This window comes from Sus scrofa, chromosome 17 (assembly GCF_000003025.6).
Source record: "Sus scrofa isolate TJ Tabasco breed Duroc chromosome 17, Sscrofa11.1, whole genome shotgun sequence".
NCBI lineage: Eukaryota > Metazoa > Chordata > Mammalia > Artiodactyla > Suidae > Sus > Sus scrofa.
In genome coordinates, this window is record NC_010459.5 from 3,885,524 (window position 1) to 3,899,634 (window position 14,111).

A 14,111-nucleotide genomic window follows, 5' to 3' on the forward strand; every position below is an offset into this window, starting at 1 on the left:
TGAGTCAGGTTGTGCAGAAATGGGAAGTGGTGTGCCTGGTCTCTATTCCATCTGAATTCCACCACATAACTGGATGCGTTTCAAATTTTGAGGATGCAGGAGACCTGGCTGGAACTTTATTGATTTTTTTTTTCTTTTTGTTCCCTCTCGTTAGCTCTGGTGAGAGTCAGATTCTGAGTCATCTGGGATAGGTCCTAAACAGGATGTGTGAGTGCTAACTGCTGGATTCATTCCTGATTTAAATCTCTATTTCCATTTCCAAGACATATTAGTTATATACACTATTAAGGAACACATTGATTATGTTAATGGAACACTATGTGTTTTTAGCAACCATGTGTAGAATCATATTAAGCTTGAAAAACCACATAATTGTCAAGAAAGAGCAGCATTCGTCTGAGTTACCTGGAGCCATCTCTGCCCGGGTACAGTCTGCTCTGCTGAAGCACAGCTGGGGCTACTGAGAAAAGGACAGTGTGAAGTTAAACAAGAGACACACTAAAAAAAAGAGGGACATCAAAACAGACACATTGCACTGAAAAAATGTTCACATTGAGCCAGTTACTGAAACACAGATAGAATATTAACAGGAAGCTCCTTCCCCTGGCACACATGAGTAACTCTCAGTATGATAATGGGAGCTTGGTGAGCATTCCGGGAAGACTCTGTTTCCGAGTTAATATACCTGGGGGAGAGCCTGGAGGCAATCACTGGAGTGAGAGATGAAGGAGGAAACATAAACAAAGACTAATTGAGAATGCTTTATTGGAATTTAACCTAACAGAATTCATACCAGGAACTTTCGTCTCCTTAAGATCCTCAAATGATTAGGCTCATTCTAGAAAACAAAATGGCTCATTACAAATCTTTCTCTCCCTTCCTTCTTTCTCTCTCTAGAGCCTCCACACAATATATTTGTAGTATTTATATACGTACGAATAAATAGAAAACTAGTGTGGGGGTATTGAATGAAGTCGTAGTTACAAACAGGGACTTGGCGGACCAATTCACCAGGCTTTACATTTCTGTTCACTTAGTTGTGAGCTTCAGTTTCTAATCTATAAAATGGGAAGGATAATAGGATTTACCTCCAAGGCTCTTGTGAAGATCAGATGAGATAATGCACTAAAGTCCCTGGTGCAGAGCACATGTTTTCTAAATGCTTATTATTATAACTATTTCATGGTTGGAGGAGAAGCCTTGACTTGGGCCAACTGAATGCTTTGAGAAAGACCTGAATTTCATTTAAGACTATGCTGAGTCCGCAAGTCAAAGTGAAAGACAAATGAAATCAAATGAAAGACAAATGAAATCAAATGAAAGATAAATTGGTATATCATATCATTCTCTGAGTTTCCAAATAAAACATTTACGCTAAACTCATATCTTGATTATAGTCTCATGGGGCAAAAAACACAGCTGAAAACATTAACAAATGACATGTTAGTAATCGGTATGTTTGGGACAGAGTCTCACACAGTGTTTAATTTTACAGCAGGAATTCCCTTTGACTGAAACACATACACTCCAAAGTTAGGCTGAGAAGAGAGCAAACTATTAAGATGTGTTAGAACTTAGTGACGACTTTTCTCTTTTATTATTGAATTTGGTATCATTTGTGCATTTGAACGGGGCACCTACTTTTGTCTAAAGAAAGAAGCCGTTCTCTACTTTGGAAAGTTTGGGTTAGTATTTCATACACTTAAGAATCTCTTTGTAGTCTGGGGTGCCAGATAAATTGGGAACTGAATCCTTGGGAACTGTCTCCCAGGATCCCTGGGACTGGGGGCCATCCTGTGGCTCATGTGAAACACGGTCTGCTGGAAGAGAAAAGGGTCTCCAGGTGATACCTGTCCCCTGGTGCAGAATGGGGTAGGAGGTCCCATCCAGTGCAGCCATGGACAAGAGATTTAACTCATCTATAAATGTCTATATTAGCTGGCTAGTCAGCCTTGCCAGTTTGCTAATACTGAAGACAGTCTGATTCCCACCTGCCCCCATTTCCTGGAGACTTTGGTGTCAAGTTAGCAAAGACAACTCTAATTTGTTTCAACCCTTCTTAGAGCTTTCTCCTCTGCAGCATCTTTGGCTCATGCTTTGCTCCTCAGAGCATGGAACTCCTGTTTTATTAGCCTGACATTTTGTTCTGACCTCTGTTGACAGCTTCTGGCCTCCAGCATGTACTCTGTTTAGTCGCTCCTTTTATTTATAACTTACACTCTTTTGCTCGGCCCAGACAAACTCACTGATTTTTGATCTGGTCACACTTGCCTTGTTCTATTTAATGTATGATCTTATCTGATTCTCTGACATCTCTCTTTTTGTCCATGGCATTTATTTGGCTTCTCGCATTTTCATTTTGCTCTCACTCCTGTTCTGATTACAGATTTTTAAATGTCTGCATTATACCAGCGAGGAAAAGCAGTTCCAGCCCAGAGAGACCAGTGGGAACTATAGCTTATGGGTTTAAGGCACTTTATGATTTTTCAGAGCATCTGCATACACACAATATCTTATGTGACCCTCACCACAACCCTGTGAGGTAGGTATCCATTACACCGCCCATTTTACGGAGGAGAGGGAAGAGATGGGGAGAGACACATAGAGACACCACTTAGAATGCTACTAGAAACCTAATGTTGTAAGTCCCAGGACTCTATGTTAAACCTTGAAGGAAAGGAGAGTTGTCAAAAATTCAGTCTGCTGATTAATAGAGAGATGTTCAAAACTAACATGGAATCCCCATCTTTCCTTTTTTGGTTTGCCTTTTCTTACTTTTTCTCCTTTCTAATGAGCCCTAATCCAGCTCTTTCTTCATCTACGTGAAATATCTCCAGGATCCATACTGGATACTTAAAGCAGAATGCAGAAAGAGTTGTTTTTAAAAGAAATTTTTTTTTTTGCAGTTTTTATTCATTGACATCACTAACACACTTAGAAACTTTCTAATTTACATGTGCTTTTACCAAGGATATTAAATGCAGCAGGGTGAAAAGAGTTTTTTAGAATAAAAAAACTTCAGCATTATTTTTTTTTATGACCAAAATATTCTTGCTTGAAACAGGTAATTTAAGGAAACAAACTTTGCTTTCTGGTTGAAAAATGTTAAATGAACTGCCCCAGCTCCACTTTACCTTACTATAAAACTTGGGGGAAAATGCTATAAATTGGAGAATAAGAAGACAAGAAGGTAAACTAAGCAAATCAAAGTCAACTTACTGTCTTAAAACTCTAAGGAATTTAAAAATCTTGATCTCCTCTTAACACCTATGGAACTCTGTTCCTCCCCCCGCCCCCCCCCCCCGCCTCATAGTCTGCTGTCTTGTCTGAGTGCCTGTTTACATGTCCAGTAGAACTTTCAGGGAGAATTATCTCTGTAAGGCCTGGAGACAATTGCTATCCTATCAGTGGTTTACTCCAACTCCAGGAGGTACACACTAAACATATGTGAAATGAAAAAATGGATTCTTTTCTGGCATCCCTATCTCTGGTTGAGACTAGTTTTTGAATATAAAGAACCCTCATGTAATCAGTATTCATGCAATTTCAATTGGAACCCAATAGGTTAAACTGGGTTCAGGAGGCAATGCAAGAGTGGGTGGCAGAAGGCTCCCAGCCTAGCTCTGAGAATGGGTAGGAGCACAGCCAATCACTATATGGGTGGCAGAAGGCTCCCAGCCTGGCTCTGAGAATGGGTAGGAACACAGCCAATCAGTATATGGGTGGCACCCCAGCTCGGGGATGAAGGGATGGTGGGGTACTAGATGGGGAGAGGTATGAGCATGAGGCCTGAACAGCACCAAGGACCAGGAGAGGAAGCCATGAGGAAGCCCGGCACCACACGGGAACGGGGTCGTTGGGAGGCGCCACAGAGGGATCTTGGAGTCAGGTGTGCTGATGACTTGTCCGGAGGTGAAGGGCCTTTTAGTGAGCTGGTAGCACAGGGTGTCCTGCCCAACCCACCTGATCTTAAAAGGGGGCTGCCCTAATACGATCAGGGAGTTATGCTGGTCCTGACACATATATAAAAGAGGAAATTAGTGATTATTTTCATCATATTTAAATTATGCATGAAAAATATTAAAAATGTATGCTAAAATAATTCAATATAAATTTTCATATACCAGGATTAATCAAAGATGTGGGGAATCAGGCACGTTCATACACAGTACATTGGTACAACCTTTACGGAGCCATATGCAAGAATCCATCAAATTGAAAAAATGCATGTCACCTTTGAACTATTGATTCTACTTTGAGCAAACTCTCTATTAAAAAATATTCCAACAAGATCATGTATGAGAATACTGAATCTAGGATTGTTTCTAAAAACCACACTAAAGCAAACAGAAATCATCAAGTGCTCATGACTGGGGAACTGCATGATATATTATGGTAATTACAATAGAGTTATATCATAGAATAAAGTGTATCCATTGAGAGAGAAGAGCCATATACACTGACATGGCAGATGACTGGCATATTAACTTAAGGAGAAAACAGAACACACTGTATAGACATTTCTATATGTCATTCTTTCCGTTCTTTTGAAACATTAATGAGATTACATACTCTCCATGGAGGGTTGGGGAGAGCCTGGAGAGGAATCTGGAGGCTATGTACATTTATACACAGAAATCTCTCTCTTAATATTTCCTCAAAGATAGTAAGCACATAAACTTAAAACAGCCATGAAAACATCTCTAACTGAAAACATTTCTGAACATACCTGAAAAAAAAAATGTTCAAAGCATTTGATAAACTCAGGTAACAAAAGACACCATGGGTGTTTTGTTGACAGACTCCAAAATAAAATAATTAATTAATTAATTAATTAAAAAAATAAAGGCATCCTTCATTTGCCAAGCTTGACCAGATTCAAGGTTAAGAAGTTCAGAAAGTCTTAGGAAGAGAAGAAAAGAAGATAAAGAAGAACTAAAAATGAATGTTGAGATAAAAAAGGCAGATAGGAAAGAGACAGAGAGGAGCTCAATGAAAATAAATGGAGTGACAAGGAGAAAGGGGAAGAAATGGAATAAAAAGTAAACAGCAGACAAAAGTAATCACATTAAATAGACACAAAGGAGAAATTTTCCTATTGTTTCTACTATGTTAATATACAATATGGAAACAAATGTGGAAAGCATCACGTGGTTACACTTTAAAGGCTGCCCTGAATGCTGGTGACCCTAAGTTGCTGGAATGTGGCATCCATACAGAGTATTAAGTTAAAATAATTATTTTTGCTGAGAAACTCATATTGAATTTTTTAAACAATAATTGCAGCTGAGAACTACTAGATTTGGGGGTCCATTAAAGGATTTGCCGCAGTATATCTAAAATAGACCCCTGATGGGTAAAGGCTATGATTGCTATGTGTATCGCCTATTCTCTCTCTCACCCACACCACACACGCACACACACCCCCACACACACACCCCACATGTAGCTTTTACTGGAGAACAGGGTAGAAACCCTTGGCTTCTGAGAAGTCAAGAGTGGATTCTTCATTCCTTTTCATAATCGTACATTCCATCTGGTAGATTCGGCCTAGACACACAACCTCTGACATACAGCACTGTGAATATTGAAGATATCTTACCTAATATTTAGTTTTAAGGTCTAATTTACAGACTCTCTACTTGGAACATGAGGTCAGCGTTCTAGCCACAGAGATCTCTGTTGTGAAATCTATTCTGTTATAGTTTTGAAGGTCCAGGATATTGAATACACATTTTGCTTTTTATTAAAACAAAACACAAAAAAAAACCTGCTGTCAGAGAATTACCTTGTCAAGATTCTTAGAGTGTACAAATTCCTACATGTAACATTTCAGCTCTTTCAGTTAGCAGGTAAGGAGACTATAATTGTTTCTATTCATAAGCTTGATTTTCCTGCAGCAGATTTAAATTGGCTTGAAAATGGAACAATTTTCTGTGTGGAATTTTTAGAAAATTATGCTCATCACAAAAACTATATACAAATGGGTAATGAGATTTAGAGTTGTATAATTTAATCTATTTGTTTTACTCCAATTAGCACAATTTATCTGTAGAAAAATGTGGCTGACATCCAGAGAATCTCTATGGATCAATGCTGAGGTTCTCAACATTTGCTTCAAGGCCAGACCACCACCATCACAAGCTTGGTTACTACAAAGCTGTGCACCCAAAACCAAGAAACTATCAACTTACTTAGCATGCTTCCACTCCCTTTTTCTCCCTTCTGGCCTTTTTGTCCAGGATTTCCTTAAAAATAAGTAAATAAATTAATTAATTAATTAAATTAAGGCAATTCACATGGCTCAACTTAAACAGAAACAGAACATAAGGTCATCTAGAATATCAATGTATCGCAAACTACAGATATTCAAACATCATAATGATAATGATAGCGATCATTTTAGAAGCCCTATTATGAATTTGGCATTTTCTGGATAGTTTCGTTATGTACATGACCTCTAATTACTTACCAGGCTATTTAAGTGTTGCATTTTCCTAAAGTAGTCAAAACTGAGGCATTAAATCAGTTTTGTTTGGGGATTATTCATGTTCCTTTTTTCCTCTTTCTTTGTGCCTTCCTCCCTCTCCCAGGAAGCCCTATCTCATCCCAAACCTTGTTTTTCTATTCCCATTACAACTGGTCTCTTGTTTTCTATTTCTCTAGTGTGCGGCTTTGCAAAGATTTGGCTCTGAATAAATTTCTGGGAGTGCTGAGTAACCTGATTACCGCAGTCCTCAGGGGAAGTTAGAAAGGTCTGAGGGGTGTCTGAGTTGGTAGGTAGGGCAGGTAGTTACTTTTGACTCCTAGAAGCCCCCTTCACATATGAAGAGGTGTGGTACAGATGCTATTTTAATAAGGGTTAGGACTTCAGATACATACAGAAGCATTTCTTAGAATCTGCTCTTTGCTGATGGGTTGCTATTTTATCCACAGTTCCACTTGTAAAGGTGTATCCAGAGGATCACCCCTTAGAACCAAGAAGAGATTTCAATGGTGTCAATTGCATCTCATTAATGTTCTTGATTTCCTCCAACAAAATCCATTCTCTTTCCATCCACAATCTCAGAGAGCATAGTTCAAAAAACATGGGCTTTGGAATAATAAGTAGAATTTTACAATCTCTATCTTGAATTATTTTTCCCTTTCCATTTATTAGGTATATGGCCCAGAATATCCAAAACCCATTCTGAGCTAAAGTTTATTCTTTTGTCAAATGAAAAAATAATACCCTCCCTGCAGAGTTGCCTGAAAATTAGCAACAATGTTAAAAAAAAAAGGGCCTTGCCTGTAAGAGTTGCATATAAGAGATGGTAGCTGTTATTAGTTTTATAACATCCCTTAGCTAGAACCAACTCTGTGATTTTACTCTCAGTGAATGAGAGAATTTTGTCATTCCAGTTCACTTTTTATGGTACAGTTATTTTAAATTTTATTTTGCAGCTTTAATCTTTATCTTGGGTATCATTTTTTTGTCTAGTTTACTTTGCTTCACCTGTGCTTTGTTTTTGAACACTTGTCCTTATTCCTCTCTTAGAAAAGATTATTTGATCCTCAATTTACCAGATTTAAAAAATACAAAATGTGTGATGAGTAACATGAATTGAGATTTAGCACTTAAAAACTCAGTTATTTCCAATTAAAATTTTATTGTGAATATTTCATGAAATATGAACCATAACTTATAGAGTATGATGAAGTCTAACTGTTTTGCACATATGATTACACTGTACCTCATTAAATTCAATTTTTAATTGCAGTTCAATCATTTCAGATAATATTAAACTGGCAAGAATCACTAATTTAACACCAAGTACCCAAAATCTTTTTATTTATTTATTTATTTATTTTTGACTGTAGGGTTTTATGAGATATAGTATCAAAGTCTTAGGTTTCTTAAGAAAAAAAATCTAAGTAAACAAAAATGGGGGGGTGTTTAAATGGTATAATTGATCAGTTCTAATTGTTTTCAGTGAATATAATACAATAAACACTGAATTTTATCATTCTAGCATTATTTTCACAATTAGAAAATAAGCAAAAAAATATTTTTGGAAGTCTTTTCATACTACAATTTGTTCTGGATATTTTAATAATAGAACGGTTCAAGCCAGAGATCTGAATAAATTACTGACTTTTGTTCTTAAAAATAAAAATAAATGTCATTTTAGCGTGATTAAGAGATTTCCTCACAAATAACACTTGGAAATCTTTTTTTACACTTGAACACACTTGAACACATTCCTAGAGAACAGGAATGCCTCTCTCTTTTATAATGACACAGTAGGCTGAAAAAATGCATCCAGGAGTTCCCATTGCTGCTCAGTGGGTTTCGAACCCAACTAGTATCCATGAGGATGTGGGTTCAATCCCTGGCCTCGCTCAGTGGTTTAAGGAGCCGGCATTGCTGTGAGCTGTGATGTACGACATAGATGCAGCCTGGATTGCCCATTGCTGTGGCTGTGGTGTAGGCAGGCAGCTGCAGCTCTAATTTGACCCCTAGCGCCCAGGAACTTCCATGTGCCAAGGGTGTGGCCCTAAAAAAAAAAAAAAAAAAAAAAAAAAAAAACAAAAAACAAGCTTTGTCAAAACCTGGAGTTCACCACCTCCTCTCAGATGTCACACTTCCATAGAAAAAGAACTTACATTTCTTGAAGTCATTGAAAAATAAGGAGTAGATGGTGTATAATATACCAACATCCTAACATTAAAGTAAGTATAAGAGGAGGTATTTTCAGTGACATCATTATGCTTTCAAGCATTTTTTAGTGCCTCTTATATGAGCTAGGCACTAGGTTCCCCATCTTCACATGCAGGCATAATTAGCCCAACCAAACTCTTCTCAGCTACTTCAATTTCTGATGTGACCATTCTCTGTCCTCTGCCTAAGGCTTCCTCGTATTTCCTGAATTCTTCACCTTCAACCTTCTTCTTAACCTCACACTATATTTTTAACCCTTCTTTCTTCTGTATCTTCAACCACTCCTCCACTTTATCTTGCCATCAGCATTAAAAGAGTATTAAAATTCACTTTCAAGGAAAAAAAAAACAATCAAATGAAAAAACTGATCTCCTTCCCCCCCACCCTCTCTGCGGAAACAGACTGCACAAGAGTTGGCTCTACCCCACCTACCCCATCTACAACCCTCATCACTGGACACCTCTGAGCATTCCTCAATCTGCTTCCATCCCACTTCACCCCCCTAAAACTGCCCTCAATAAAGGCAACATTCTTGCAGTAATAGAGGCAAACAACTTTCTGTAGACTTTATCTTACTTAACCAACTTTTGAAACTTCCTCAATCTACTGCTTTGCTCTTATTGTTCAGCCTGTACTTCTGATACTACTTAAAACTTTATCCTATGTGCCATCTCTTCTTTATCCTAGGTGCCTCTCTTTTCACCGTTGCCATAAAATATTATTAAAATCAATGATTATTAACATGCATTGATTTCAGTGAACATTTATATGAGCATAGCAACAATTTTGTCTTTCTACCTCTGGATTCTCCTCTGAGCTATGAACCCATATATTCAATTTTCTATAAATATCTCCATGAATTGCATTGAGAAAGTGTTCAGTAATTGTCTGTCAAATATTAAATGAATAGTTATGTCTATAGATATAGACACTCCTAATAAAGACTATAACTCATCCTTAGAATTAAACTCTGAATGGACTCTAAGAGTCTAACTGGAGAGAAGCATGTTATTTACATTGCTGGAAAATCTAGTTTAGTGAGGTTATACCCAGGAACTTTGAAGATATGTAAGGTTACATTTCAATTAAATCCTCAAAGATTTCTGCAGTTAAGTTTGTCAGATGATAAATGCTCTATAGTTCTGCTATGGATCCAGACAACATAAAGTCACGCCTTTCTCTTCTTATATTTGTGTAACTTATTAGTTAATAACTGTGTCTTATTTACCTCCCATCTCCCTGTACTAAGCACACCTATCACATGTGGAAGGAAGAGGGCACAGTAGGGAAGAAAAAGAGAGCAGGAGAGAAATCAGGAGAACATAAACGAAGCTACTACTTCTTAAATTTCTTGCTTTGAAATCTGTTCATGCTTTGATATTACTCAGATAGCCCAGTCTCTGTCATTAACTAGAATATGACAACTATTAGATTTTATTTCTAATTTTATCACTTTCTGTGGACTCTTATAGAGGAAGGAATCATTCACTGTTTTAATTAACACTAGTACCAGGCACTGCTGCTTATATTTCTATCCAGTTTGAGTCTTTTAATAAGGAACTCATGTCCTGAGAATATCTTTTGTCATGGGATTTATTACCTCTACTCTTGTTTTTATTCTTACAGAGTTTCTCCTTCTCCACTTTTCTTTACCTGCAGATGTGGTTCTCAAAGTGTGGTCCCTGGATCAGCATCATCACCATCCCTTGGAAACTTGTGAAGAATGAACAGTTTCGAGGGAGCCCAACTCCCAACCTATTGTATCAGAAACTCTGGGGGTGGAGTCCAGTAGGACTTTTTAATAGGCCCTGCAGTTAATTCTAATACCTGCCAAAGTTTGAGAACCACAAAGCTAAAAAATTATATGCTTCTTTAGGTCAACTCTAAAACAAATTTCTTTATAACACCTTGTTTTGCCCTATAGAATTAATCACTCTACTTTCTAATTCCAGAGCTTCAATTACCTTTGTCCTACTTTACACATGTTTATTACTTACCACTTTGCAATATAGCTAATTGCTTCTGCATTTTCCCGTCCTCTGCTTCTTGAGGGCAGCACTATGCTATATTCATCTCCAGCATACAGTGAACCCTCATAAAATTGTGTTCAATAATTGTGTGAATAAAGAAAAGAGTACTCTCTTAAGGACTTTAACTAATGGGTATTTGTTGAGCTTGAGAGTAAAAAAAAAAAAAAAAAAAAAAAAAAAAAAAAAAAAAAAAAAAAAAAAAAAAAAAACTAAAGCTTTTATAGGCTGCAGCTAAGAACTAACATGTATATCCAGCTTGCTTTGTAACAGGAACTGTTTGAAGCCCTTGAAGATATCTATTAATTCATTTAATTTTTACAGAAATTCAAAAATGGGGGTCTTTCATTGGCTCTGTGCTGCATATAAGAAAACTGAGTACACTGAGGCTAAGGATTCAAATCTAGAATTCAAGTATGGACTATGCTATCTCTGTAAAGCACAAATACATACCATGCTATTCCTATATTTCCCAGGAAGGTGAAGAAAATAATACACATGGAATGATGATGTACCACCATGAAGTTCAAACCACTTTGACAAATGATTAACCCCCAAAATGAACATCCTAAGGTTAGCTACTTCACATAAATTTTACAGAATCATGCTTTTAATTAAATTTTTGAAGAGAGGTTGTTATGAGGAAATTTTGGGGAGAAAACTCCTCAAGGGTTGGGACCTAGCTTATCTTATATGCCCAACCACAAGCATAATGTATGAGAAAATGTAGGTTCTCAGTAAATGAGATAAGTTGCTTCTCATTAAATCAGTTCAGTTGTGCTACAGTCACATGTCTTGCCTGTGGTTTATTCCTGACTTCTTCCCTGACCACACTGAAGGAAAGGCTGTGCATAACTGACAAGTGGTTGTGAGAGAGGGAGGCCTTCTTAACATTCCTAAAACTTCTGCCACTTTTCCTTTTTTTGTGCAGACTCTCTAGAAAGATAAATTAATAACTCTCATTTACTCATAGCTCATAGTGATACTAATTTGTAAAGTTAACCCTTATAAGTTAATGTAAATGGGAAGTTACAAATAGACCATGCTAAAAGAGTTCCAAACAAAATCTTACCAGAATTTGGCCAGAAATAATAAATGATTACCTATTTGAGATTGATAGTAGACTGATAGACTATTTTAACTTTAAATTTGACAGAAAAAATACATTTTCTTACTTCACAGAATTATTTTGATTATCTTGGAATCTATAAATAGTTTTATAACACTGCCAAATTCCAAGTTTGTAAATGTATTTATCTATTGAACACAAATTGCCCATTAGGAAATTCTGCAATCCCTGCATGATTTTGATAATTTCAAACAAATTAACAGACTCTTCACATGTTGCCAAAAAGGCCTGATTAAAGATAGATAGTTTTAGAGATGATTGGTATATAAATACACTGTTCAGTTCAGGTAATCAGATCGCTGGTGGAGACTGATTGTAGCTTGCTTATTTGTAGCTAGCTGATTTTTCTCCATGCCTAATTGCCATTGACACAGTCCATAAACACTGATACTATTAGAAATACCTCAACACATCTATTAGAATTGTTCAGATCCCAAACACTGACAGCACCAAATGCCAGGGAGGAGGTAGAGCAAAAGAATTTTCATTTGTTGCTTGTAGGAGTGCAAAAATAGCACAATCACTTTGGAAGATAATTTGGCAATTTCTTAACAAAATTATTTACAGCATTACCATACAATCCAGCAATCGCATGTCTAGGTAAACACTTATCCACACAAAAATATGCATATGAATGCTTGCAGCAGCTTTCACTGATTGCTGAGACTTAGAAGCAACCAAGATGACCTTCAATAGGTGAATGGATAAACAAATTGTGGTACATCCAAACATTAGAATATACTGAACAGCAAATGCTAAATGAGCTATCAGGCCACTAAAAGATATGGAGAACTTTAAATACATATTTCTAAGTGGAATAAGCCGGTCTGAAAAGATTACATACAGCGTGATTCCCACAATATGACATTCTGCAAAGAGCAAAACTATGGAGACAGTAACAAAATCAGTGGTTGCCAAGGGTTTGGGTGGGAAGAGTGTGGTGATGAGCAGGTGGACCACAGGGCATTTTTAGGGCAGTGAAACTACTCTGTAGGATACAATAGATGTACATTCACGGTCTGATACACTTGCAAAACCCACAGAATGTATGACACTGAGAGTGATCCCTAAAATAGACTGCTGACTTCAGTTAAATACAATGTATCAATGTCAATTACAATTACAGTTGTGGCAAAATCAATTAGAATGCCATCAGTTCTAACAAATGCACCCCACTAATGCAAGATGTTAATGATAGGGAAAACTGAACGTGGGTAGGTCCTACATGAGAACTGGATTTTCTGGCAATCTTTCTATAAACCTAAAAATATTCTAAAAACCATAATCTATTACCAAAAAGAAAAAAAAAAAAACCCTCAGTGATAAAGATCCTTTTCTACCAACTTTGAAATTAGGAAACAATAAGCCTGCTCCCCTCTAAAATTTCTGTGTGACGTTCACAATTCAAACTTAGGTGTAAGGAGTAGAAATAATATCATCATGTATGTAAATTTTAAAGGGCCTGATCCATATTATCATACCTAACATATACTAGCAGGCAGTTTATCCTGCAAAGCACAGGATTTCAGGTCTACCTGTATTTTGCTCACTGTAACATAACAGGTTATAGTCAGTTTTGGTTAAAGGGTTGTTAATGCTTTGCTTGTTTGTCTTTCTTTGCCAGTCTTTCCACTCTTTAAGACAGATACCATTCTTCATGGTGATTTATAGTGGTGTGGAGTTGACAGATCCTCTGCTGTGGTTTTTATATTAAACTATTTTCCTTCAGGACATAGAAACTTTCCTCAGGTAGACAGAAATCATATGCAAAACGTTTCAGACCACAAAATCAACTGCATGTGAGCGCTACTCTATACTACAATGACCACTGCTTTTGTTATTTGAGAAATTGAAAGATCTATGATCTGGTGTTCATGCTGCATATCCTATGAAGAAAATGCATATTATCATAATACCTGGCCTCCCGGTCTTCCCCATTGGTCCTGGGAATCCTCGACTTCCAGGAAAGCCAATTGATCCCCGATCACCTTTAAGACCTGGAGGACCTACATGGTTAATGAAGGAAAAAAAGTGATAATAATCAATTTTTAATAAAGAGTCAAAAGTATAAAGAAACAATCCAGTTTCATTAATGATTATGAAAGAGGTCAATCTCCAAATGGAGGAATAATATCATTCCTAAAATGTCATGTGTATTATCGTATTATCGATAGATAATATCAATGGTAAGTAGAAACATGGTTGTGGATATTCAATATGTAATGCATTGTTATTACGGTAAAAACACATGACA

At 36.9% G+C, this 14,111-nt stretch overlaps 1 protein-coding gene across 8 annotated transcripts in view; it reads right to left on the reverse strand.

The window, feature by feature from the left end:
• The window catches only part of MSR1 (macrophage scavenger receptor 1), a 79,710-nt gene that overhangs the window by 25,621 nt on the left and 39,978 nt on the right, over positions 1-14,111 (reverse strand). For 4 of the 8 annotated variants that reach the window (XM_005672637.3, XM_013984974.2, XM_021077262.1 and 1 more), the window contains 2 exon segments: positions 13,774-13,863; positions 6,195-6,248 (listed from right to left, as the gene is read on the reverse strand). In XM_005672637.3, coding sequence (XP_005672694.2) covers positions 6,195-6,248; positions 13,774-13,863 — 144 coding nt within the window. 8 annotated transcript variants of the gene reach the window in all.